We start from the raw sequence: 26,943 nt of genomic DNA on the forward strand, positions 1-26,943 counted from the left end.
AATTGATTATGCTATGATTTAGCTCCCAAAATAGGATATAAAATGGTATGTTACATATGATATGAGCTCAGTCCAGTAAATTTATATACATGCATAAGCAAAAGAAAAGCCCATTTTCTGGTATAAGCTTAAATCTGCCTCTTTCTTTATGCCTGCTTATGGAAATGAAATATCTCCCATTGCAGTGATTCCTGAACTAGATTCCAAATGGGAAATTTGAGGGATTGGAGAACTTAGCAGATCATCCTTTTTGCTTCAAGGTTTTTTGTTGTTGTTGTTTTTTGTTTTTGTTTTGTTTTGTTTTGTTTTTTTAAGGCAAGCCTAACCTTCGTACAAAACTAATACCCATATACAGATACTGTCAAGGCGCATCAATGTGCGGAGTGTGTTTGTGTCTTTCCCCTAATACTTTAAGGTTTGACATATCTGCATGAAATTCACAGGAGATAAAGGGGAGGGACACGCATTAATGAGTGAACTAACTGGTCTACTTTTCTATAAAAACTCTGTCCTGGGGGCACCTGGGTGGCTCAGTGGGTTAAGCCTCTGCCTTCAGCTCAGGTCATGATCTCAGGGTCCTGGGATCAAGTCCCGCATCGGGCTCTCTGCTCCGCAGGGAGCCTGCTTCCTCCTCTCTCTCTCTCTCTGCTTGCCTCTCTGCCCACTTGTGATCTCTCTCTGTCAAATAAATAAAATCTTTAAAAACAAAACAAAACAAAACAAAACAAAACCCTCTGTCCTGAACAGTTAGAGATCTATTCAGCACAAAATTCTAGACATTTCTTTTTTCACCTCAACACCTGTTCTTTGTCGAAAAAGAACTCAGGCTCACCACTTTGCCATTTGCTTATCTTTTCTTTCAAACCTGCCTCAGGAAGGGTAGCCTAAACATTGGAAATACGGTAATAACTCCGAGTCATTTCTGTTTCTTACTGCACCCTGTCTCTTCATCCCACCATGTTGTTTCTCCAAAGGATCCCCAAGATGCCATCCCCAGAGGAACCATGCTGGCCATTTTCATCACCACTGTTGCCTACATAGGAGTTGCTATTTGTGTAGGTAAGTTGTGTGCCTCTGGTGTCCAAATGCCGGAATTACAAGGAGACTGGTCATACATGTCCAGTGGGCTTTCAGGGGATCATAAGTAGAAAGTTTTTTTCTAAAAGACAACATTTTAAATTCCCCTCCTGGGCGCTTTAGGAGTTTGAATATAATTAAGCTGTAATACAGGCGCCTCTGGGTCAGGTCTAGGGTAGAGTTAATCTGATTGTTATTCTCCCTGAACACAAAGAGAATCCTATGTAGCTACTCTAGGTGATAATCCCACCGTCAAAGAAGCCACCACTCCCAGCATCCACTTCCCTTGCCCTGGGACGCAGGTGAGAAATGAGCAAGAGAAATGAAGCCAGGAACAAAACAAGACAAAAACAAAAAGAAAAGCCTGAAGAATGTATGAAAGATATAGAATTGATGGTTGTATCTCCTCCTGCCACTACTGTCCCTAATATGGAAATGTCACTGTCACCAGTTGGCAGGAAATCAGAACAAGATCCAGCTGCCAGCCGTGTGGGTGGTCAGCCCCCACATTGCTCACTAAGCAGAAAATATGTGGATACACCTGCTGTTTCTAGGCTGACTTTCGTTCCACCTGCTGTCGCAGCCACGCCTCCTCCTGGCTGGGGGTCACCTCACGCTTATCCCGTAGGAGGAGAAGAAGAAATGTGGAACATTCAGAGAAGAAAACTCTTTTCTGTGCACACTAGGGAATATAGCTCCCCACTGCGGAAGCCCGAATGACCATTTTACTGAAGGGCACATCCCAATTGTCTGCTTAAAGGAAATCAGGGAAGTGCATTTATCTTACATTGGTTTCTGGAGAGAAAAGCAAAACAGTTAACTGAGACTCTCGCTTCTCTCACTGTCTCTTATTTGAGGAAATTGGATAATGTTAGGTATGTTGCTGTGGCACTTCCAAGTTTAGTTACATGTAGAGAGATTTTATTCCAATACTTATAAAATTGACATATTTTTAAATGACATTGAAATCACCTTAAGTTAAATTTCCCAAATGGTTTCCTAGCTCACACAATGTAAAAATGAAGGAATGAGTAAAGTTATAGACCTCATTTCAGAGATTCTTCCAGTTTTTGCCTGGGAGAAGATTCCGTTTCTATACTTTTCCCTGGAAAAGAGGATAGTCTTGGGGTCCTTGGCCTGTCATTAGTGCAAATTTTGGCTCATGGCTTGGCTTCATGGAAATTTAGGGATTTGTATTGTACAGAAGTCAAAAAGTATGATACCCAAAAAGTCAGCTCAACAAAAATTAACAATGTAAAAAGGTAAAATCTGGAACAGAGGGTTTTGCCTGGTAAGCAACATTCATAATTTCAACTGTTTAAGCAGAGGCTAGGAGGCCAACCCTCAGAGCTATGTAAACAGGATTCCTGCACTGATTATTCCAACTCGAAGATCCTGTTGTTTCTAAGTCTTTCACAGATTCACAGGATATGAATTCCATGGATAAAATTAAGGGAATTAAGGGCTCCCATTAGTACCTGTCACTGGGACCTCTCTTAAAGTTATTAGCAAGGCATGAAAACTCATACCAGCTAGAGTTTGAAGAGCAAAATAAACAGTTTTACTGCTTGGGATTTAGTTTGTAAAATATTTATCTATCCTAGTTCAGGTAGTTCAGAAACGTTTCTACATATTTCTCACATATATTCATATACCTCCATAATCCTATCAAATACATAGTGGCAGAGATTATAATTATAAAATTCCTATGGATAGTTAGTGAAAAAATATATATCAAGGATCTTCAAAAAGTTCATAACTTTTTGATCTAGGGATCTATCCTACAGAAATACTTTGAAATAGAGAAGAAAAAAATTGTGCACAAAGATGTTCATCGTAGAATGTTTATAACGGTAAATAACAAAAATAGCAAAATAGATAAATGTAATGGACTAAACTGACACTTCATAGAATATTTTTTGACCATTAATATTACTAAGGAAATCTCAATATTTTATCCCCAAACATTTTTTTATTATTTAAACTTTTAAAATTCTATATAAAGTAGAATTCTAACAGTTTAAAAAATTATGCACTATCATCAGTTGAAAACAAGGGCTCAGTTCTCTTAATTACCAGAATTCGAAAATGCCATCCCTTAGTTCTCTCACAGATGAGGAAATAAATTGTTCTACCTGAAAAACACCTAGTCAGTAGCACCAAGCTAGAAATATGAATTTAATATTATGTGCAAAGCACTGCCATGTGCAGTTCAGAAAGAAAGAGAGTTCCAAACCCTAAGTATCTTGCAAATGTAGGTGAGAGCTTGGACCTAAACCCCCCAAGGCAGTAGAAGTGGCAGACGGTCAGAGTCAGGGGGCGCTCTCGAGTCTCTGAGGATGGGAACCTCCAGGTACCCTGTCCCCAGGATGACAAGAGAGGATGGCAGTGGACCTGCACCAACTCAAATTAAACTTAATGTTTTAGGGAGAAAATCCTATGGGAGCAGAACCCTTATAAAGAACTGATGAGCCACGCTTGTTTCCCCAGGGGCCTGTGTGGTCCGAGATGCCACTGGAAGCATGAATGACACCATCATTTCTGGGATGAACTGCAATGGTTCAGCAGCCTGTGGGTTGGGCTACGACTTCTCGAGATGTCGACATGAACCATGTCAATATGGGTTAATGAACAATTTCCAGGTTTGAAGAGGAAAAAAAAAATGTTTATTGCTATTGTTTTCATTTGTAGAATGTCACATGTAGTATAATGAAACTTCTGAGTTTGCAACTGATTGATTAGTGGTCCATTTGAATTCAGAACAGAACAATTCATGTGTGAGGGAGGGGAGCCCTGTAGACATTAGGCGGCAAATCCTGTGGTTGCATTTCCTATGGTGGGGAGATAGTAGGCAGTTGCATGAATTGCATCACCAGGGAAGATTGCTGCCTGATATACGGCATCTTCCAATCAATGGTGCAAGATTTCGTGATGGGGAGAAGGAGAGACTTAGATAGTTAATATGTGGACTGTACTTCGTGCATGGATCTCCGTTTCGGGAAAGCCCCTGACATGGTCCTGGAGTGCCTGGAAGACAAGGCCAAGAGGGAAATTGTGAGTGGCAGAAGGGGAGGTAAAGGAGGAGGATGGAACAAGGGAAGTTGGGAAAACTGTGTCTGAATGATTGGTGGGTGGAGGGAGAGGCCAATTTGTCATGAAGGCTTCATTCATCTATTTTAACAACCAACAAAGAGGAATTAACTCAGCCGAAGTCATTATTCCAAAATATGATTTAAATTGATAGAATCTCATCATGTCTCAGATCTAAAATTATATTTAATGAGCACAGAGAAAGCAAAGGTTTGAAAAGCCTCTGTGTGCAGGAAGAACAAAAGAGGCAAAAGCTTTTCAAAAGACCGGTACACAGCTGAGCCCTCCCCAAATCTTATTAAAACACCACTTTCTGCTCCATAGAGTTCCTCATTGTCAAAGAAACATGCCCACAAAGAACGGGGGGAAATGTTGTCCAAGTCCTTGAAACCATTTCCTTCTTTATTCTTTCCAGTATCTTCTGGATGTATTATGGTGAGCATTTCCTGTTTTCATAAAAAATGACAACAAAATGGCCATTTCCATTTTGAAAAAACAAATATTAAGAACTTGAGCGTGAAGCGGTGGGGGCAGGGGTGCGGAAATCTGTTTAGAAGCAATTGGCTTAGAACGGAGATTCCAAATCACAGAAAGTGGAAGGGGAAGCGTTTGCGTAAGATTTTGGCTTGGTTTGTCTGTCTGTTTTTTAATTGTGTGTTGGATGAGTCTCCTTACTGGTGCGTCTTTTCTCAAGGTCATGAGCATGGTGTCAGGGTTCGGCCCCCTCATCACAGCTGGCATCTTTTCTGCAACGCTCTCCTCAGCCCTGGCCTCCCTCGTCAGCGCGCCCAAAGTGTTCCAGGTGATAGAGGCCAAGAGCACATGCTTCCCCCTATGTCTGTTCCCATTGAACGTGGATCAAGCTGAAATACTCGTTCTCACCAGCCATTATTTTCCATCATTTTCTAAAACAGTTTAACGTTTGCATCTGGCTCAAATGCTGTCTGCCACATAGTCGAGATCGATTCAAATAATATAAAGAATGATAAACTGCAGTGTTAACTTGTGCCCGTATTGTGTGTCGCTTCATCTTTCTCCAAATCTTCTTGTTTGAATCACCTAGGGAAAATGACTGTGCATAGATCTAAATGACGAATTTCTGCCCTTCTTTTCCATTAGGCTCTGTGCAAGGACAACATCTACAAAGCCTTGCAGTTCTTTGCAAAGGGATATGGGAAAAACAACGAACCCCTGAGAGGATACTTTCTTACTTTCGTTATAGCCATGGCGTTCATTCTTATTGGTTCGTAGTTTTCTTGTCTTACTGAAAGCCAAAGCATTCTTCTGATTATTCGTAGGGTTTTCCTTTTAGATTGCAAAATTACCTGTTTTCTGTTTAATATCCCAACTGGGACTATTGGAGTCCGACTAAGAAGGCAATGAGGAATCCTTGTGTGTAGAAAGCGTTTGAGGACTTGAGGTAGACTTTGGACTTTAATCTCTTCTTTGAATCCAAATGTTGGAAATCTATCCAAGCAAATGCAACCAAATCCTTCCTCCAAGCTGCCCGATATCGTCTAATTCCAGAGCCTTCCCCAGCTGCCACCTGTTTCTACATCTCCTGGGCTGGCAGCTACTGGGAGAATTAAAGTGTCATTTACAAAATGTGGTCCACTGACCACCTATATCAGAACCAACTACTTGGGGTTTGTTAACGAAATGATTTTTCAGGCCCAACCCTAGATTAGAATCAGTCTCTGGAGATAAAGAATCTGCATGTATACAGGCTCCTCAAGAGATCTGTAGACCACTGAGGTTTGAGAACCACTTGCCCAGACCGTCATCTCGACTCCCTCTCCCTTAGCGATATAGAAACAGCTGCATAATCTTAGAGAGGCACGTTCGTCAGCTGGAGCCTGCACATTCCTCATTCCTCCCGAAGGTGCCCCCTTTATTGGTGAGCATATCAGAGGAAAAGAAGCAAAAGGCAAGGCCATGTGTGACGCCACTCTGTCTAGCAGGGCAGACCCTTCCTCAGCACAGTGGCGCCAAATAGTAAAAGCCCCTCATCATCACATGAACTCAGAAAGTGGCTGTAATTCCTAAATCCTTATAAGATTTGCACAGGGTTGAAGAGGGGGAAGGTAGGACTATGTTTGTTAGATTTTTAAGAAATGAAACAAAAAGTGATTATGCACAGAAATATCCCATTACATAACTTAAACTTTAAGAACTCAAATCATTGCCCTATAATGCATTTACATGATCAAATAACCAAAGTGTTAAAAAAATTGTGTAAATTAAATATTATCCTTAAAAATTGCTCAGATCCACCTAGATGAGCTTCACTGCACAAGCTTCATGGTAGCTATTTTTGCCTACTTCCTTGCTGGCATCTAGGCTCTAGAATCACATCCAGCTGCCACCTGCATTTGCATCACTGAGGTTGATAAATGAGAATGTTTCTAAATTATTTCTTATACAGCAAACCATTCGGCTAGCATTAAATTATGCTGATATTTAGCTACTGGGGTAAACATTTTTTTTGGCAAACGTTGAGAGGTAGAACTCTCTAGAAATGTTAAGAAAAGGCCAAAGGACTAGCAAGAGTTCTGAGAGTCCGAGAGAGCAAGTTGGGCATAGAAATTTCCAGTTAGGCATTTCGGGTGCCCCTGTATTTAACTAATCTGTTGCCCTGCAGAGTTTTTTGCTTAGATCCACAGCAGAGAAAGATTGCAGGATTTGGTACGTCTGGAAGAGCAGCAGGGGAGTTTATCATCTGCCCAGTCGCCAAACCCTCTACCCATGCCCCTCTGAATGTTTGCTAGGTAGAAGGCTTGTCTGTCGTCTATTTTCTCGTTGGGAGGTTTTCTTGCTCCTTGCTTTATGGAAACCCTGACTGAGAATATATTTTTAAATGAATGCAATCCCAGAGAAAAATCACTAACTTCTTAAACTTTGACAGATGCTAGCTATGTTTTCAATTTCCAAATAAAGTCAAGCTTCCAGGCTCTGACAGCTGTTCAGCCCCTGGTCCCATAACTCACACGGACATGCTCGCTTCTGCTTCGTTCACAGCGGAACTGAACACCATTGCTCCCATCATCTCCAACTTCTTCCTGGCCTCATATGCACTTATTAATTTCTCCTGCTTCCATGCCTCATATGCCAAATCTCCGGGTAAGTTGACTCTTCAAAACTGAAAGAACCCTAAGCAGACAGTTAGTTTGTCTCAATAAGATGAAAGAAATCAGTGAAAAGTGATCAATCTGTGTTTGTATGTATCCTTATATCCTAGTGGGCAGCGTAATCCACTTTATTTTGGTGAGTTGGGGGTGGGGTGACTTCTGAAATAGAAAAAGAATCATTTGAGCAATGGCCTTTTTGACCAACCGTAAAGTCAATTTTCTCCTGCAGCAATAAATTATTCATTGCAAGAGAAACCACATTTATTTCAGCAGTAGAAAAACACCACTATTTATTTCCAGGGTGAAAGTCACCACAGAAGTGGAATAAATGTATATATTTGAAACTTCCTTACTATCAATTTGTTTCCTGCCCATGGTGCAGAAGAGAAGGATGAGTAGTTCCCATAATTACCTGCTGAGTATAGTCAATGCAGATTCGCACTGAAGCCAGTGACACCCCTGCCCTCTGCAGACTGTGGTTGAAAGAGGTGCAGAATTTCACACCGAAGAACCTTCCCTACCTCACCAACTCCCACCTCTTCCTCTCTTTCATTGGCTATTAGAATTCCTTCTGCCTTTCCACCAGAATAGACACTCGTCACTGTTGACCTTCAGAAAGTTCTTCCCCAGGAGGGTCTTTATCAGGGATGTGAACGCATTTCCACTCTGTTAGGGCCTGCTGTGGTCTCCAGCTTCCTTTGGAAAACCTTCTGCCAATAAGACAGAATATGGATGGAAGGAAGCTTTCGTCCACCCAACGTCACTCGGCTCCAGATGATAACTGAGGAATTTTTATTTCTGTTGTGTTGTCTTCTTTTAAGCAGAGAACAGAAAGTCCTAGCTGGTGAATACAAGTTTATAGAAATGGGTGCCTCTGCACCATGTTATGTTCATCCTTGAAAAACAAGGTGAAATAATAGAGTAGGTAAGGGAAAGACTGGAAAGGAAGGAGCGAAAGGGGAAGAGAGAAAAGGAAAGAGAGGAAAAAGAGCAGGCCACATAGAGACAAGTGGATACACAAAACCACGAAAGGACACACACAGTGCCCCTGTGACACACACATAGCCAGACTCCAAGAAATAAGGGCATTTTCAGTGATGTCCTCAAAGTGCTATTTCCATCTTGTGGCCACTTCAGAAATTGCTCCTGAAGACTTGGAAAGCTCTGTATTTTGGCAACTCCAAATTTAAAATATCCATTGTCCGAATGCTCTTCAAATCAGAGCTTCCCCAGCTTCTGCATGGCAGGGAACTAAGAGAACGGGGGACTCTCCCATGCATATACAAACCATGAGAAATATTTTCACTGTAAAATGCAAAATCTTATGAACGCATCAGGTTTAAGAAGCCAATGCTGAGAAATGTCTCCCTCTTTTCCCATAGATTATTATTTCTGAAGGGCAAGTACTAACCTCTTAAGGTAAAGACAGAACTAGCAGGAAGTTAGTGGCTTGACTTTTGATGATGCTCTGCCTTTTTCATCGGAACAATAAGCCCATTGTCTTAACTTCCTCTTTCTTGAGCCACCAAGGCATTTCCCCCACCCTTCCCACTAGACCCCACTCTTCTCATCTCTCCTGCCTCCTTTCAGCTCCTGATGGTAGAGATAGGAGAGGCTTAAGGTCTCATAGTTGAGAAAGATGATTGGGGCGTGCAGGACATAGGAAGAAGCCATAAATGACACTTTTTTGGTATTTCACAGCGTTCTCATTTGGTATACTTTCCTAAGCCAGGGACCCAAGATCACAGAAAACTAATAACAGAATCGGGAGCTTGACCCAAACATTCTGATTTTTATGCTAGGAAAAACTGTTGCCTGCATTTTAATCATATACGATGATATGAAGCAATAGTGTGAAAGTTTTTTTATGCACCGAGACTTTTTTTTTAGGATGGAGACCTGCATATGGAATTTACAACATGTGGGTATCTCTTTTTGGAGCTATTTTGTGCTGTGCAGTTATGTTTGTCATCAACTGGTGGGCAGCTGTCATCACCTACGTCATTGAGTTCTTCCTCTATATCTATGTGACTTACAAGAAGCCAGGTAAGATAAGGACTGTATGGGGGGGGTGGTTGAAAGCGCTCCTCGACTAACCATTCCTTCAACAAAGGTATATTGAGCAGCCCCTATGTGCTTAGGTGTGCCATGTGGACAGTGGATATTAATAATGTAATACAGCATAATATTTAACTATGTTGAGCATCTATTATAGACCATGCACTCATTGAATCCTCACAATAAGGCTCCATATTAGGTATTATTAGACCCATTTTACAGATGAAGAAACTTGATCACTTGCCAAGGTAGCAGGATGTGATGGAGCTGACATTTTAAGTAGAGTATAAGTTAAGTAGCATACCTAAGGTACGCTAAATACTTGGTTCATAGTCAATACTTTAGGCAATATTAATCTTTTTATCTCCAGATCATTCCCCACCATTTCCCTGACTCTTCCAAGTAAGACTAGGGAAATGATTCTATCTGCCCTCTGGAGTAAATCTGTACATTCCCACCAGGGACTTCCTGATGGAAGGGTCCATCTAATTTTTTTTTTTTTCTTCAAAAAAGGGTAGGGGAAAAAAAGCGGGTAGGAAATGGTAGTACTTACCTCCCTCATGACAAAGATTAGGTCCTAAATGATCAAAAATTAAAATACTTGCTGAAACCTCTTCATGGATACCCCCAAAAGTAAGAATTCCTGAGCTATTCAAAATAGCTCATGATCCGTGTCTACAGAAATGCCTCTTTTCAATCCAAGAATTTGTGAAGGCCTTTTGAATTTATTTAGGGGCTAACCATTTATCCAAGTCTATACACTTGCAATGTGGTTATCACATAGCCTCTCCCACCTGGCAAAATTTCTGGGGCTGCAGCTTTAAAGTCTGATCCTTAACTGGAAAGAGCCATCTCACTTCTAAAAATTCATAAAACGTTCATAGAAGGACACAATGCTCTTTCTAGGAAATACTACATTGTGTTTTCTCTAATTTGGGCACTCCTCACTGATGACCTAGCCAAGGAAAATCATAGAAGCCAATGACTTATAAAAATTATTCACAGCATACAGAGAGAAAGGTCAATGCTTTTAGCGCCAAAATCTTCTGTTGTCCGCAGATGTGAACTGGGGCTCCTCCACACAGGCTCTTTCCTATGTCAGTGCGTTAGACAACGCCCTGGAATTGACTACCGTGGAAGACCACGTGAAAAATTTCAGGTAAAATCGGCTTCTCAGGCATCCTGGTGTCTCTCCACAGTAGAAGTGGCTTTCCTCTAGCGGAGACAGATGCCCTCGAGTAGCGATACGCTTTATGGGTACATTCTAAGTCTAGAGAGTCCTACAGAACTGCCTCATTTTCACGACAACATCTCTGTGAATGAGTGCTTCTTCTCTTCCACTCTGAGCTAAGCTTACCCCCCGGCCATAAACTTTCATGATGCTGGGTGTCACCTTCACGCACAGAGATAGAGAGGTGATCTCAGGATGCGATTTCAGAGAGACACCCCCAAGGACCTTAATCCTTGGTGCTGTCTCCATTCAGCTTAAGGGTCTGTGGCTTACTGAATTCTCTTAGGAAAAGTAAAATTTTATTTTTTTAATATTTTATTTATTCATTTGAGAGAGAAAGAGAACATGAGCAGGGGAGAGAGGCAGAGGGGAAAGCAAACTCTCTGCTGAGCAGGGAGCCCAATGTGGGGCTCGATCTCAGGACCCTGGGATCATGACCTGAGCTGAAGGCAGACGCTTAACCATCTGTACCACCCGGGTGCCTCCAAAAGCAACATTTTAAACTCTTCACTAGTTATATCTTATTTTGAATGGAACACCCCTCCCTCCAAAAAACAAGCTTTGCAGGGAAGATGAAGGAAAGTGGTATGGAGATACCAGCTGGAGCGGGACAGGTTGTATTGGGGATTTAGGAAAGGGTAGTGCCCAGAGAGAAAAAGACAGGGAACCCAAGACCACCTTTTCCTTACTTCACATTTTTGCCATCACTAATAAACTAAGGATACAAAGATGGAAAGATGAGTAGATAGGATGATTCAAGAATTCTGGCGAGGAACCCAAGAAATATTTAGGGGGGAGGTTGTCCCAGTTGGTCAAACACTCCATTCCTGCCATTTCTGCTGATTGCTCTGGCTCATAGGCTTCCTATAATGGCCAGTTCTTACATCTTCTTTTCTCCATTTCCAGGCCCCAGTGCATTGTCTTAACGGGGGGACCCATGACAAGACCTGCTCTCTTGGACATTACTCATGCCTTTACCAAGAACAGTGGCCTTTGCATCTGCTGTGAAGTCTTTGTGGTAAGAGCTACTTCACCCCAGGAAGATGCCTCCCTCCCTGCTCACCTTGTATTGTTTTAGGCGAGCCAGTTGGGTACAGGCAGTGACAGGAAAATGGCAAGGCAGTTTGGACAACAGCCCCTTTCCTTGATTCATAGAGCAAGGACTGGAAAGGGCCATAATCCCGAATTTCAATGAGTGGATAAAAAGTGTTTCAGATTTCATAGGAGACCAACTAAAAGTGATAAATATTTCCAAATGACGGCCTTTGAGACAAGAAAAAGAAAACTGGCTCAGAAATAAAATGAAGGCATTTGGGGTAGTAACTGTCCACAGAAATATAAAAGGATGGAATGAGCCAGAGAGTGCTATTATGTAGATTAACTGAAGAGATGAAAACCAGACGTAATGTCCTGAAATGACAGCACATAGAATTTAGATTAAATATTTGGATAAAATTGATGACACTACAAATATCTAGAGAATTAAACCAAGTTTCCCATGCCTTGGATAAACATTCAGAGATGAATGAGTTCCTTTTTGTTCAGGAAGTATGTGGTAGACTAATGGTAACTTATTGGTGGTTGTCCTGGGAGGAATGCAAAGCATATTCTAAAAATTGAACCATAATTATCGACCAATCACCAGTCTCCAAAGTGAGGAGAAAACATTAAAATTATAACAAAATAGTAAGTCTAGGCCCTTCAAATCAGTCTATCTCCACTGTGTTCCCATAATAATCTCGCTCTCTCTATCTCCATCTCTGTCTCTCTCTCTCACACACACGCACATGCCATTCAAAGTCCTTAGCTACTTCAATGAATTTTTTTAGTACATACCTATTCCTCGAAGCATTTTCCTACAATTTTTCTTATTTGACCTATATTACATTCTAGTGAGGAGAAAGGAGAAAGAATCTCTGTTCTTGTTTTACTGGTTAGAAAAGTGAGATTTAAGAAAATGAAATTCTTGCACAGGGTCACATGACAAGAAAGTAAGAGAAGCAGGATGTCAGTCCAGGCCACCCAGCTGTGCTCTGGGTTACCTCATGAGAAGATCTTAGCAGACTTGTGTCCCTGGAAGTGCCGATAGAATCAGGCACCGCTACCCAAACTTCCAACACCTGCCAGGGAGTAGGCTGGTAATTCCTGCCAGGGAGAAGCCGTGTAATTCTGGGACCCGCTGGCTGTGCCATGATGCAGGGACAAATCTACTACACATCATCATTACCAGCACTTAAGCATTTTGTACACTTGGCAATACTCTAGATGCCATACTGGTCATATTCTCCTTCCTCTCAGTGCTTATATGCTAGTAACTGAGACAATATAGCTCAACACAATTATCCAGAAGGGAGTGGAAGGAATGCTACTGACTACATAAGATTGACAGGTTAAGTAATGACCCACTGTGATGCCAGAGGACTTTTAAAAATCTTATCAAGAACCCTTCTCTCATATTATCAACTTTGGTGCCCTGGATTACTGAATTTCATTTTGGCCAAGATAATACAGGAGACAGTTTTGATGGAATAAGCAGTTTGGGGTGTTTTTCTTCTCCCAATTTAGAGAAAACTTAGTTTAGCAGGCAATAAAATATTTTTAGGACAGGAGAAATGAACTGAGAGTATAAAAAGTTATATGTTGGCAAAGGAGAATAGGTCTTTTCATAGAGATGGGAGATACAGCCTTTAATTGACTCTTTGCTGCTTTCACTCTAATAAAAGAGCATGATTGTGGAATATCATATGAAGTATGCACCTGTGTCTGTGCTTCCATTGGCCCTAGTGTTCGACATGTATTTTTGGACCACGTTATATATCACTGTGCTGGTCTCTCTGAGTAAGGCCTGCGAGTCATGCTCCCAGGTGCTGAGTTTCTCTTGGGGACAGAAAAGAGTTGCTGCATCAGTTAATGCTTACCAGTTAGTCGCTGTCTGTGAGCCCCTGGGGCTGCAGATGCCATCAGCATTTCAACTCTAGGCTCAGTCGTCAATCATCTTTGCAAAGAAACAGATGGAGTGGGGTATGGGGGATGTCTGCTGCATACCTTTAGAAAACTTTTTCCAGAAGCACAGTTGTCGGTAGTTGGGCCATCCTTATTGGAAGGTTAAATAGGAATGATGATCTTGAGAGGTGACAATGCAGTTCTTAACTCTGGGAGGCTGGTGCTCATGGGCTTCTGAGACACACGGTCAAGTTCTGCATCACTATTTGCCACCTGTTAGCTGTGAGTCCCTTTTGTACAGAATTTAGTCTTTCTGAACCTCAGTTTTCTCTCTTTCCTTATAAAATGGGAATCATAATAATAATAGCACCTATGTTGTAGAGCTGTTGTGAGAATTCTAGCAGGTGAGCTTTCCAGGGCTTGGCACATCACCTGTCAAATAGTAATTGCTCAACTAATTGTACTTGCTATTGCTGGAACTATTATTTTCATCACCATTATTTTTGGTATAGCACAGTTGCTTGCCATTTTTACTCCAAAAATATATCCCTTTCAACAAAACCAAAAACATCCTTTCTTAGGAAACCAGATCCCAGTACTGGATTTTGGACTATTTGTGGGCATCCAACATGATCATAATAGAAAAACGAGCTACATATTCCTGCTGAATAAACATAGAACAGTAGGCTCTGTGCTCCGTCCCTCTGGTGGTCTTTGCTTATCTTGGTGCTGACTTGAAATGTGGTTATGCTACAAGGAAGGAGCAAGACTCAGAGATCACTGGTATTTCGTTGCTGGTGGGTGGATGGGAAGTATGTGGCTACAGCTGCCATTTTCTACAGCAATGGTGTTTTTAAAGGACTAGCCCTTGGAGCTGCTGAAATTGAAATGGAAAGAGTTATTCTTTTTGCTGGACCCCAAGCCCCCTACCGTGTCCTTCCAACTCTCCAACTCTTAACACTCCCCCATTGGAGCCTCTTCCTCCTTCTTGCTTCTTTCCTACCTAGCCTGAATATTTCAGAAGTATCCTTCATCTTTCAGATAGGAGCATCTTTTTTTTTTTTTTTTTTTTAAGGAATCCAGCTTGGTAACTCACAATATTGTCTACTCCTCCTTGGAGTTAACACGTGCTAAATCATCAACATATATATCTCCCAAGAGGCTTTATATTGAACAAAAGTAATTTTCTTCTTCTTCTATGCTTCGTTCCTATAGTCACAGAAAGATCAGAGGGAGTAGGACTCCACCCTTCTAGCATCTTCTCATATTGTCAAGCATTGTCCAGATCGGGGGGTTCGGCAGCAGGCAAGTAGTAAGTCAGGAGTTGCAGTCTCCACTGATTGTACCCCGTGTACCATGACGTAAAAACACACTTTCTTTCTTTGTCCATCAGTTTCCTCACTTATTTATAGGAGTTAGGAAGACAATAAAACCTATCATTGCAATAACTTAGTTTGGGCGTAGGGAGTCTTCTTTCTCTGAGTACACTCTATTTGGTTCTAAAAATTGTAAGGTGTCAGCTCACGTTTCTCTTCTCCATGTGGGAAGGCATCATGCAGGCGTCGGCAGTCCCTTGCTCATCTACTTCTCCGTTTTAGTTTAAAGGCAGGGTATTTTTTTATTAAAACAAATCAAAGACAAAAATAACTTAAAGATGGAAACTTGATCCAATTGATCTGGGATTTAGAACGCAAATGAGATAAAGCCTTTTTTGTCTCCCAAATGTAACACTTACTTCTTTGCAAAATTTGGTTTGTCTTAAAGTTGCAAAAGGCTTTCAAGGGTGCAGTAGCATCTTTTAAGTACATTTTGTTGCCCTGGTGGCTGAAAAATAAAGATTTTTTTAAAAGATTGCTTCTATCTTTTTTATTTTGAAACATTAAGAAAAATAGTAGATTGAATCTTATGAAATTTACACTTGTCAGTCAAAAGTGTGGACCATGGGCAATTTCATATGAGCAAACTATATAAAATTAAAGGACACCCATATTCTACGCATTTTAATTAATGACTGTTAACATTTTTGTCATGGATGTTCCTACTCACTTTTAGAATGAAATAAACCATCATCACTCAAGTCCCTGTTATAACCACTTCATGGCTCTCTCCCTCTCCAAAGGCAATGTTATGTGAGATTTATTGGTATTCTTCTACTCAGTTCACCTAAATGTACCAAGATGTAGATCTATTTTGATTAATGTTTCCTACTCTTTCACGTCCTTTAAACTTTGATTGTCCTGTTCTTTCCTTTCATAGTAAAGGAGATAACAGTTAGTTTTTGACTAGCTTCCTCATGTAGATCTCCTTTTAACAAAATTTCACCCTTACTGTTTCACCCTTTCTCTTTTTTTTTTAAATTTATAAAATTTTTTTTTAAGATTTTATTTATTTATTTGACAGAGAGAGACACAGTGAGAGAGGAAACACAAGCAGGCGACTAGGAGAGGGAAAGCAGGCTTCCTGCCGAGCAGGGAGCCCAATGCAGAGCTCCATCCCAGGACCCAGGGATCAGGACCTGAGCCAAGGGCAGATGCTTAACGACTGAACGAACGACTGAGCCATCCAGGCATCCCAAATTTATAAAATATCTTAATAAAACCTAAAGCTCTATTGGAATTCAAAGATGCTCTTCAGAAAAGTCAGGGAATACAACCAAATCCTGTGCATTTCAAGGACAGACAAACCAGGGGAAACTACAATTCTCATTTTTCTTCTCTCTTCAACCTTTTTTTTTTTTTTTAAGACTTTATTTGTTTATTTGACAGAGAGAGAGAGATCACAAGTAGGCAGAGAGGCAGGCAGAGAGAGAGGGGGAAGCAGGCTCCCTGCTGAGCAGAGAGCCCGACGCGGGGCTGGATACAGGGCTGGATGCAGAGCTGGATGAGGGGCTTGATGCGTGGCTCGATCCCAGGACCCTCAGATCATGACCTGAGCTGAAAGCAGGCTTAACCCACTGAGCCACCCAGCTGCCCCTTCAACCTCTTTTTAATGTTCACAACCACCAAGTCAATGCATGTTTATAGATGCATCTCTTCTTCTTTAGCCATTGAGTCTCTGTTATAATGTGTATAAGATAGTGACATGGCCCAGTGCAGGGAAAATGAAATGACCTATGAATGGGCACTAGGCACAAAGCGAGACGAAATATGGACCAAAACAAAGGAAAAATTCTCTCTCCCACTGTTCCAACCAGAATGACAATGAAAACAAAGAGCAGCAAGACTCTCAGTGTCTTGAAAAATGAAAGCTGGAAAGAACATTGCTTTTAGCCCAAATTTCTCTATTTGAGACTAATGATATTGGAACTCCTTTGCAAATTCTTTTCATAATTCTCATTTTTTTGAAGTAGCATCACATCAACTACTTCTGTAGACTAAATAGAATTTCTTTACCCTTTTCTCAATCAATGTCAAAGTTATAATATATATATAAGATTTTTGGAGCTTTTTTGTTCAAATTCTAAATTAATTTATGCATTCATATTTTGGAGCCTCACTGAGCTAATCTCTCTAATATTTTAATTGGGTGGTAAAATCCATTTTGGTGACTATGATAAATTTGATTGTTGAATAATTATATTCCAGTATGTCTTCTCTCTTTGTTAGTTTGTTTTTCCCTACTCCATTTGTGTTGCAGCCTTGTCTCACATTCATAAGTGTACTACAAAGATATTATAATCGCTTTTAGCAAAGAGAGATTCTGCCTGAAATATTTTTATGACTTCTCAGTATGGCAAATTTAGGCATTAATGTAAATCTTTCTGTCACAATTAATGCTTAATCTGGATTTTTGTGGCAATAATAGACATACAGTAGACTGTATTTATTTAAATAAATGCCACTTTCCCTAGGGGCTCATAGTCATTGTGGTACAACTCAATATACTGATGGCCCAATACCTTTTCCAGCTGTTGGTTATTCTTCTGTCTCAGGGTTACCATTGAATTTTCCTGAATAAAATATTTCTTCTTTCTTTGCTGTTGACAGAGTCTAGAAAGCCCAAGGAGAACTAATGGTTCAAAATGCACTGACAATCTAGAACCCTGAGCAAAATTTGATCCATAATGACATATGTTTCTTTAGGTTAGGTCTTCTGGTTTAATAACTATTATCCCCTAGCCCATCTTCATTGAAGTCTCTTGTTTTTTAACTTTAATGTAAGTCATCCAAACTGTTTTTGAAAAATCTTTTGAAAAGTTGGCAAGTTCTAGAAAATATGCTGGTAAAAACAAGTATATAAAGAATCTGATCGAATTTAAATAAAATGTTAAAAAGGAAGTGATCACAGAGATCATCTAGTATTATGGAATAGCAATATGATATGTGTTACATATATAATTTAAAGTTTTCTAGTAGCCATTGGAAAAAGCAAATTTAAGGAGAGAAGAATAGTTAATTTTAATAGATTTTATTTAATGTCATGCGTCCTAAATGTTATTATTCCAATATGCACACTATAAAAACTTTAATGAGATATTTAACATTTTTCTTTCCATTCTAAGGTTGCAAAATCCAGTGTGTATTTTCCATTTCCAGTACATCTCAGTGTGGACCAGACATATCTCATACGCTCAGCAGCAGATGGACAGGGCCTACCATACTCGGCAGTGATGAACTAGACAATTCCCTTATTTTTATAGATGTAAAACTCACACCAAGAGAGGATACATGGTATGGGGTACCTGCCAGTCAGTGTGAGAGCTGGGTCTACACCCAATGCTCTGGCTTCCAGTTTAGCACTCTGTTGTAGAGCAAACACAGTGATGGAAATAAGTCTGGGGCTTCCATGAGATCGTAAGGTCTCATTTACGATAATAAAAATAATAAAAATCATCCAACTTTGGAGGAGTACCTACTATCTTCTAGGCACTTTATCATTACTATTCAAAACAACCTTGCAGGATAGAGATTTTAGCCCTGTTTCGAGAAAAATAGACCAAAACACAGAAATAATACTTCCAAAGTGGCCACACTTAGATTTGAAACCAGTTCTGCAGACCACAAAGCCTGGCATCTTTCTCATACATTTCAAGCCCTTTCCAATCTAATACCCTCTAAGATTGTGGCCCTAAGCATGGCCTGAGGACCAGCAGCATCCGTGTCACCTGTGGGTTTGTTAGAATGCAGATTTTTTTAAAAGATTTTATTTATTTATTTGACAGAGAGAGATCACAAGTAGGCAGAGAGGCAGGCGGGGGGGGGGGGGCGGCGCAGGGGGAGTAGGCTCCCGATGAGCAGAGAGCCTGATGCGGGGCTCGATCCCAGGACTCTGGGATCATGACCCAACCCGAAGGCAGAGGCATAGCCCATTGAGCCACCCAAGGCATCCCTAGAATGCACAATCTTAAGCCTCATTCCAGACCTACACACTGCATTTCATCAAGATCCCAAGTGGCTTGTAAGAAATCTAAGACAATTCAATGGCATACCTAATCTCTCCATGAGTTGAAAGAATTTTCCTAGGAAAATAGTAGCAGATTCTTTAGCTTATCAGCCGTATTATAGATCATCAGAAACACTTTTGGGGTTTGCTTTGAAACTTACAAAGAAAAGAGCTAGCTGGACTTTTGGGGAAGAAGGAAAAGAATCAAAATTTTAGTTAAAATGAGTTTCCAGAACTCAAATCTTAAAATTATAAGCCATTTCATCTGCCACGAGAACACCTGTCTCCTTCTCTCTTCAGCTCTACTATTCTTCCTACGCTATAGACTTGTGAAACTCTGTTCTCACCAAATTCTTTGAGTGGAGGGATATCTTAATTTATTTGGGTGGGAATAAGTCAACATTACACAAGGAAAAGTGATGCAAGGGTGTTTTTACCACACAAAAAAGCAATGAATGGGCCCAATAGAATTGTCAAGATGTGGTAGTTCATGGTAGAACTTAGAACCCACCACGTTCTGCTCCCAGGAGCTCAGTCCATTTCTTCAAATGGGGCTCTGGCTGAAATTCCCTTAGTGTAATTAAACATGCCTTTTACTATTGAGTCAAAGTTTGATCGTGTTATTTTTCCTGAATTTCTTCAGTCGCATTTTCATTTTCCTGCGCTATGATGCCCTCGGCTCTTTCTTCCATTGGCATGAGGCAGTTAATTAAGCAGGTGTTAATGCATATGGACATTCTGGGTGGCAAGTGAGTGATGGGAGCAGCACAGACCCACTCCACAAGGTTCAATCTGCGTGAACCCTGTTTAGTGAGGTGTTTTCCCCTCTTTCCCATTTCTTAACTCGAGGGGGCATTGCTGGCTATTTTTGTCCTTTAGAAAACATCAGCAGTGCGTCGGGTAACAGCAGGGCTTCTAACCAATATTTCATCGTGTCCTACAGGGACCGCGCAAGCTGTGTGTTAAAGAGATGAACAGTGGCATGGCAAAAAAACAGGCCTGGCTTATAAAGAACAAAATCAAGGCTTTTTATGCTGCGGTGGCGGCAGACTGTTTCCGAGATGGTGTCCGAAGTCTCCTTCAGGTAAGGCTGGCATTGAGGGAATGAGCCCGGAGGCAAAAGACGATTAGCCCTCCCCCCGTTAATGAAGCTCCCATCTCAAATGGCTCCAGTTAGACAGTGCAGGCCCAGAGATCAATGCAGATGCTCAAGGAATTCATTTGGAATTCCTGAGGAGAGACAAAGCTGAAATAAAAGCAAAGAGGTTCTATTACAATGAACTATGGATGATACGCTGGAAATGGAAAATGAGGTTGCCTTTGGCCACCAGAATACATTCTGTCCCCACACTTATTGAAATGCAAATTTGTTCTGATGGTTGACGACATTCAGGATCCTATTAAAACTTCAAACTATTTTTGCATTTCATACTGCATGTAGCAATGCTCAAGTCAGGCATTCTGCTCCTTTTTTCTCCTGCAAATGGCACGAGGGCAAGCTGCTAGTTGAATAAACGTGTGGTGATCTGGGCGTAAAGTCTCCCTATCCTCCTAAATTATTTCCAGAATGTTGAATAAAATGTAATAATCTCTGTGGCTGCTCGCTAAAACCCACAACTCTATCTTTTCTCCCTTATTCTTTCCTTTTTCCTCGATTCCATAATAAATACATAGAATCTTTCCCGAGGCCTGATCATAACTTAGAATGATGAGATATCCTTAAAACAATCCAAGGAGACCCTGAGAAACCGTAGGGCTTGGCTTTCTAAACATTTTGGCTTCAATATGGTTGGAAAGCCCTGATTCTACATATACCAAGTGACGTACTCGCTTTCAGAGTTACCGTTTCTAGGAGTGTCAAAATTCAGGGAAGTGTCCAGGAACTCTGATGCTTACACAGGCTGGAAAGGAAAAAATTGATTAAACTGTCATATTTTGGAGATTAAGAGTATTTGGTGCATTCCTGTCTCTAATATTCCTGAAGAACTCTTGCAAGGTAGCTGCACATGCAGAGAAACCATTTCTGAAAGACCTATTACCCCCAGTGAGCATCTTTTCATCTGTTATGAATTTGCTAAGCCATGGGAATAGATGCACTTTTAAGAGGCTGATTTCTTTTGTAGCGAGGTACTTTTCAGTAGCTCTTTGGTGAAATATGTTGAGAATGCTACACATACCAGGTAAAATTATCACAAAAGATTGGTAAATAAAATTTTCAGGGAGGAATGGGTGGACTAACATGGAATAAGCAGGGAGAGAAAAGATGGGTCTGGAAAACAATTGTTATACGACTCTGGAAGAAACTGTAAAAAAAAAATTAACAATGCAGAAAGCTTGTTCACTTGGATTTGCTCAAAGAAAAGTGGAGTATAGTCCAGTATGAGGACAAAAAGATAGGACAAGGGGCACCGGGTGGCTCAGTGGGTTAAAGTCTCTGCCTTCTGCTCAGGTCATGATCCCAGGGTCCTGGGATCGAGTCCCGCGTCAGGCTCTCAGTTCCCAGGGGCGCCTGCTTCCTCCTCTCTCTCTGCCTGCCTCTCTGCCCACTTGTGATCTCTGTCAAATAAATAAATAAAATATTAAAAAAAGAAAAAAAGGGACAGGACGAATGATCACATTCCCCAGACTGTAGTCACAGAAAGGACAAGCTCCATCCTGCTGAGCACTGAATGAGAGCGCTACGGAGCTGTCCTGCTACCTGTACAATTCCGGGAGAAACACAACAAATATGGCGGCAGGAACCCTCCCATTGATTCCCATCTTCTCCTGCTTGCTACTGCCCCCTTTAACATGTCCCACTCTGGTCACTGGTTTCACTCTTCCTGTGATCAAAAGTGTCCTTCCTTTACTCCCTCCACTCTCCTTTCTGTGCCTGTCAACCTCTCACCAACTTGTAATGGTGAGATCTCACCTCTCCCTTGAAGCCAGCCATGAGTCCACAGCTGGAATTCAAGGTCTCTTCCTTTTTGCTTCCATAGGAGCTCCTACTGCTTGTACACTTGAATTATAATTATCTGTGTATATCTTACCTCCTTCACAGTATTCTAATCTCTTTAGGGCCGAAGACTATGCCTCACTGCTCTTCCACAGCACCCACCATAACATTCTGCAATTAATAGGTGCTCAATAATATTGCTGAGTGAAGTTTAATTAACCGGAGGCCATATCCCACCACCTAATGGGGGGAGTAAAAACTGCAGTGGAAGATCACTGTTCACGATACTGTCCTGTGAGAGGATTAGGTCCTGGAGACATAGCTCACTTATTCTCCACGAAATAATGGAAGTTAAAGTTTCAGTGATGCTTGCATCTAAGCATTTTTCCAAACATGGATTTTATTGCTAATGACTTTATGGGTAAAACGGGTGGAAATGAGCTTTGAACCACTAAGTTACAACATGCATGCCAATGGTTAAGCCGACCCTCACTTGATTTTAAATTATTGAACCATTTTAATGAGTGTGTCAGAAGAAATGCAAATGACTGCTAATTTAGAAAAGCTACATTTCTGTCATCTAAAATCCATTTATGGCTGAGATGATTTAGAACTAATCTTTCTATTTTATGCTTGGGTACGGGCATGAAGGACATGCACTAAAATGTAATCTCATCTTCAGAAATCTTCCGGACATTACTTCAGTGCTCTTGTGGACATTATTCTTCATTTACTGTGGTAGTTTCCTGGTATGGAAAGGATTGTCCATGTGTTTATCTCCTCTGTTTAGGCCTCGGGCTTAGGAAGAATGAAACCAAACACTCTGGTGATTGGATATAAAAAAAACTGGAGGAAAGCTCCCTTGACAGAGATTGAGAACTATGTGGGAATCATACAGTAAGTGATGGCTTTCGAGACATGTTCTTGTTTACAAAGCACTAAACAGGGCAGTACATAACAGACGGTCTTGTAGATGAAATTGCCTGAGAAGAGGGCATTCATTCCCCTGGTACCCTGAGTTCTTTACAAAAGTGAAAAAACACTGCCACAAGTAGGACTGCATGGGATCATAGCATCAGAGGAGGCAGCGTGGGGGAAACTCGATGTCACAGGAAAAGGTAAATATTAAGCATTACAATCTTGAAACCTATTCACAAGATTAAGAGCAAAGGACAGCTAGGTGAGAAAGGAAATGGTCATTCAGAACACCAAGAATCTTGGGTTGGCCGGTGTACCCTGCTGTGTCATTGTCTTCTCCTGAGGCTTGGATCAGGAATTTACCACCCCAGAGCCTCGGCTCCCCATTTGCTGATCTGAGGCTGTCATGTATAGATGCTTCTGTGTTGGTTTAAGAACAAAAAGTGAGTTTTCAGTGGAATGTGACATCTCATATCTAAACATCGAGGAAGTCTTGGGACAAGGGCAATAATGATAGTCCCAAACAGACTAGAGGATCGCAGGCTAGTGTCCTTGACATGAATTATCCCATTTAATTCTCATGAGAGGCCTTTGTAGTACAAATACTGTTGTGGTTTTATAAGTAGAGATACAGACGTTAAAAATTAATTAGGCTGCAGAAAATGACAGTGTTGTGACAGAGCTGGAATTCCCACCCAGGGCTATTGAATTGAAAGTTTAGACTCATGACCACAATGCTCTGCTGCCTCTGAAAGTATATGTAGAGCCGAAGTATTATCTGGCTTGGTTCCTTCTTCTGAATAAGAGAAAACAAATTCTTCACATACAGAAAGGCTCAGAGTGTCCTCAGTGACCATTCTAGAAAACTGAGCCTTTTCCGGGCTTGAACATGTTTAACCGAATTTGTCTCACGGGGGGCAATGTTAGCTATGGTAACAGCCCTCTTTTGTCAACAGCTCTGAAAATGGAACATTTCCAGTCTGGAGTCTGGCTTTGCTCTGATTCCACACCACAGGGCAGAGAGTGTGCCCTGAGAAGTCCGACTGCACTTTAAAAATCTGTAATACACAGGAAAGAAATCCTCACCCCTTCAAAACAAACATATACATACACAGTACTCCTTACACCAGCCTGTGTCGCTGGCCCCTGCTAGAACGTGCATCATATTTATCATTATCTGGGGGAGATTTGCGGAGCATTACAAAAGCATTCTAGTATTAGTTTGCTGAAAGACTTATAAGAAGACCATTTTCATCTTCTGAAATTTATATGCATTACTGACCAAACAGAAATCCATGTAAAAATCTTCCTAACATAGAGAACCTGTGTATTAAATGCATCCTCCCAATTGTGTTCCCCAAAGGTATGAAGCCTGGATGCCTCATGCTGCCGTGTACCTTGAGTTCAGCAGGTTAAGGCCAAAGCAGGTGATCAGGGTCAGAATTTTACCATGCTCAGCAACCAGTATTTTGATATATTGATAATCACAGTCAGTCACTGACCATTCTTGGAAACAGATCAGATCTGCTCTCTGTAATCCAGATTGTTCAGTAAAATTTCATGTTTACCACTGGTGGAGAGGCGTGGAAAGGAAAGAAATTTCTTCTTCATCTTTGGGAAGAAAAGGATTGGAGCAAACAGGAAGACAATGTAAACCTTCAGTGATTAAACTCAAATAGTTGATAACAAAATTATCTGGGGTCATCTTCCAACCTCCACTGTCCCAAACATTCTAGAAATTAAAAGGGACCAAAATAATCAAACCCAGTAATATTAGGCCAAGGAGACTTTGGGCTTTTATACCAAATTAATAATTGGTCTTCTTGGTAATAAAGTTCAATGTTAAGTTTAACTTTTAAGTTGAAGTTAAAGTTCAATGGCTAGAATTTGTACTAGTATAAAACTTAGCTGGTTTAGTAAAGTTAAATTACTTTAGTACCATAGCAGTGAGGTCAATATAGAAGGAAGACAATCATACCTCCACATTGTATTATATTTCCCTTCCATTTAGTTTAGTTTTGTTTTGTTTTATGACTAAAAGCATGGTATTATTGTTAACATAGGGGTATTATTACAATAGCATAGTATTTCTCATTTTTCTTTGAATAAAAGATTTTAAATGTTTATAATATTCTTAGATATGGTTTAATTTTAATTAGAATTTGTGTTAAGTTTTCACTGGCAGCTGTAAAAAAATTACCTCAGACTTGGTGGTTTAAAACAACACAAATTTCATAGCCTATGGATGTATGGGCTAAAAGTCTGATACTAATTCAATGGGCTAACATCAAGGTGTGGGCTAAGCTATGGGCTATTCTCTTCTGGAAGCTCTAGGAGAGAATCCCTAGCCTTGCCTTTCCTAAATTCTAGAGGCCGCCCACTGCTCCTGGCCCTCTTCCTTCATCTTCAAAGCTCTGATGGATCATATCCTTCTCATTATTATTCTGACCTCCTCTCCTATTTCCCAAACGTTCTTTAAGGAGCCAGTGATAAAAGACACAGAGCCCTGACAGATAATCTAGGTTAATCTCCTCATCTCAAGGTCCCTAACTTAATCACGTGGGCAAAGTTCCTTTCACCATGGAAGGTGACATATTCAGAAGTTCCAGGGATGAGAATGTGGATGTCTTTGGAGGGTTTAAAATTATCCTGCCTGACACAGGACCCAAATATTATTTGTGGAACACGTGGTCCACTTTTTATACGCAACGACAAATAGAAACAAGATTTCTCAGAAATTTATTTTGTAGCAATTTTTGCTCGAATGGGTACATGTTGCTCAGTGAGGATCACTTATGGTTTAAATTTTGAATGAATGTTCACATTATACTGAATTTACTTATATCCTTATTTGAAAATTCAGGTTCACTTTGGCTAATCGAAACTTGTTTGCCTGTGGTGAGACAATCACAAACTGCATTATTTCTGGTAGAGAGCGACATTCAGTGGGAAGGCTTTAGATCCATTTGAGACTGAACAAAGGAACCTCCGAGGAGAAAATTTTAAATAAACTCAAAGTACTAATTTGTTTAACCCACTTTAGGAGCAGAGAAAACAATATTCTACAAGAATAGACATACAAGAAAGAGAGCTTTTCTTTACCTTATAGATAACCTAATTCTGTTGGATTGAGTATAGAGAAGGCAACAGCCAACCTTAATGGCGAAGGATTGTCAGGAAAAAACATTGCTTCAAATGGTCTGCTCAGAGTCAATGGTGAACATTCTTTGGAGGAACTGGATGTATCTTTAAGAAGCAACTTGACGTCAGCAATGTTGTAGGATACTTTCTCAATAAGTAGAGATTTGGCTGATAATTTCAAAGCGTCTTTGCAGCCTGGAAACTCTCTGTTCTAAATATGTGCTTACATTAGAAAAGAAACAATTATTTTAAAAGTATGTGGCAAGTTCTTAATCAAAATTCTAGGTGACAGTACTATTTGAATAATTTGATTCCAGAGTAAATGAATTAATTACCTTTATCCAGAATACCTTTTTAAACGGCAGAAAGGGAAAAAAAAAACAAACTAACAAAAGAGGCGTTTAGCTCTTGTCTATATTCTAAAGTGAATTTTCATAGTTTAGTTACATTAAAATCTTAGAATTGAGACTCTTAGGCTCTCTTATTATTAGTACAAATCCTCAGGACTAAAGGAGTCTTTCAAATCCCTAACTACTTTGCTTCTACTTTCAGTGATGCATTTGACTTTGAGATTGGTGTGGTCATAGTCAGAATCAGCCAAGGGTTTGACATCTCTCAGGTTCTTCAAGTGCAAGGTATGTACTTTCTTTATTCAAACAACAAATATTTATTGAGCACCTACTCCATGCCTGTCCTTTTCCTAGGTGTTGGGGATGGAGCAGTGTACAACACAGACAAAACCCCCAATGATGGAGCTTCCTTATCCTTGTGCTGACCTGAAGTGTGTCCATTTCCCCAGTGCTTTCCCCACTGCTAACATAAAAGGCCTTTATCCTGCTACAGAAATATATAGAAATATAGAGTAATCCAGGGCAGTCATAAATTATTCTTCTTATCACAAAACCACAAAGCCAGCATCATTGAAAATAAACACCTTTGGTAAAATAATTGCCAAATTAATTTCTGCAAGATGTTTGAGAAAATAAAGATTAATTATTTTCTTGAAGAACCATGTATTTTGTTTTTAAGAGACTATGATC

At 40.5% G+C, this 26,943-nt stretch overlaps 1 protein-coding gene across 2 annotated transcripts in view; it reads left to right on the forward strand.

The window, feature by feature from the left end:
* The window catches only part of LOC111160858 (solute carrier family 12 member 1), an 85,593-nt gene that overhangs the window by 30,281 nt on the left and 28,369 nt on the right, over positions 1-26,943 (forward strand). For both annotated transcript variants that reach the window (XM_022524246.1, XM_022524251.1), the window contains exons 9-19: positions 975-1,059; positions 3,568-3,719; positions 4,862-4,969; positions 5,287-5,410; positions 7,186-7,287; positions 9,186-9,341; positions 10,413-10,512; positions 11,491-11,602; positions 19,853-19,993; positions 22,635-22,741; positions 26,456-26,538. In XM_022524246.1, coding sequence (XP_022379954.1) covers positions 975-1,059; positions 3,568-3,719; positions 4,862-4,969; positions 5,287-5,410; positions 7,186-7,287; positions 9,186-9,341; positions 10,413-10,512; positions 11,491-11,602; positions 19,853-19,993; positions 22,635-22,741; positions 26,456-26,538 — 1,270 coding nt within the window. The remainder of the gene's footprint in view (positions 1-974; positions 1,060-3,567; positions 3,720-4,861; positions 4,970-5,286; positions 5,411-7,185; positions 7,288-9,185; positions 9,342-10,412; positions 10,513-11,490; positions 11,603-19,852; positions 19,994-22,634; positions 22,742-26,455; positions 26,539-26,943) is intronic.

This window comes from Enhydra lutris, unplaced genomic scaffold, assembly GCF_002288905.1.
Source record: "Enhydra lutris kenyoni isolate GAN:26980312 unplaced genomic scaffold, ASM228890v2 scaffoldscaffold4, whole genome shotgun sequence".
Lineage (NCBI taxonomy): Eukaryota > Metazoa > Chordata > Mammalia > Carnivora > Mustelidae > Enhydra > Enhydra lutris.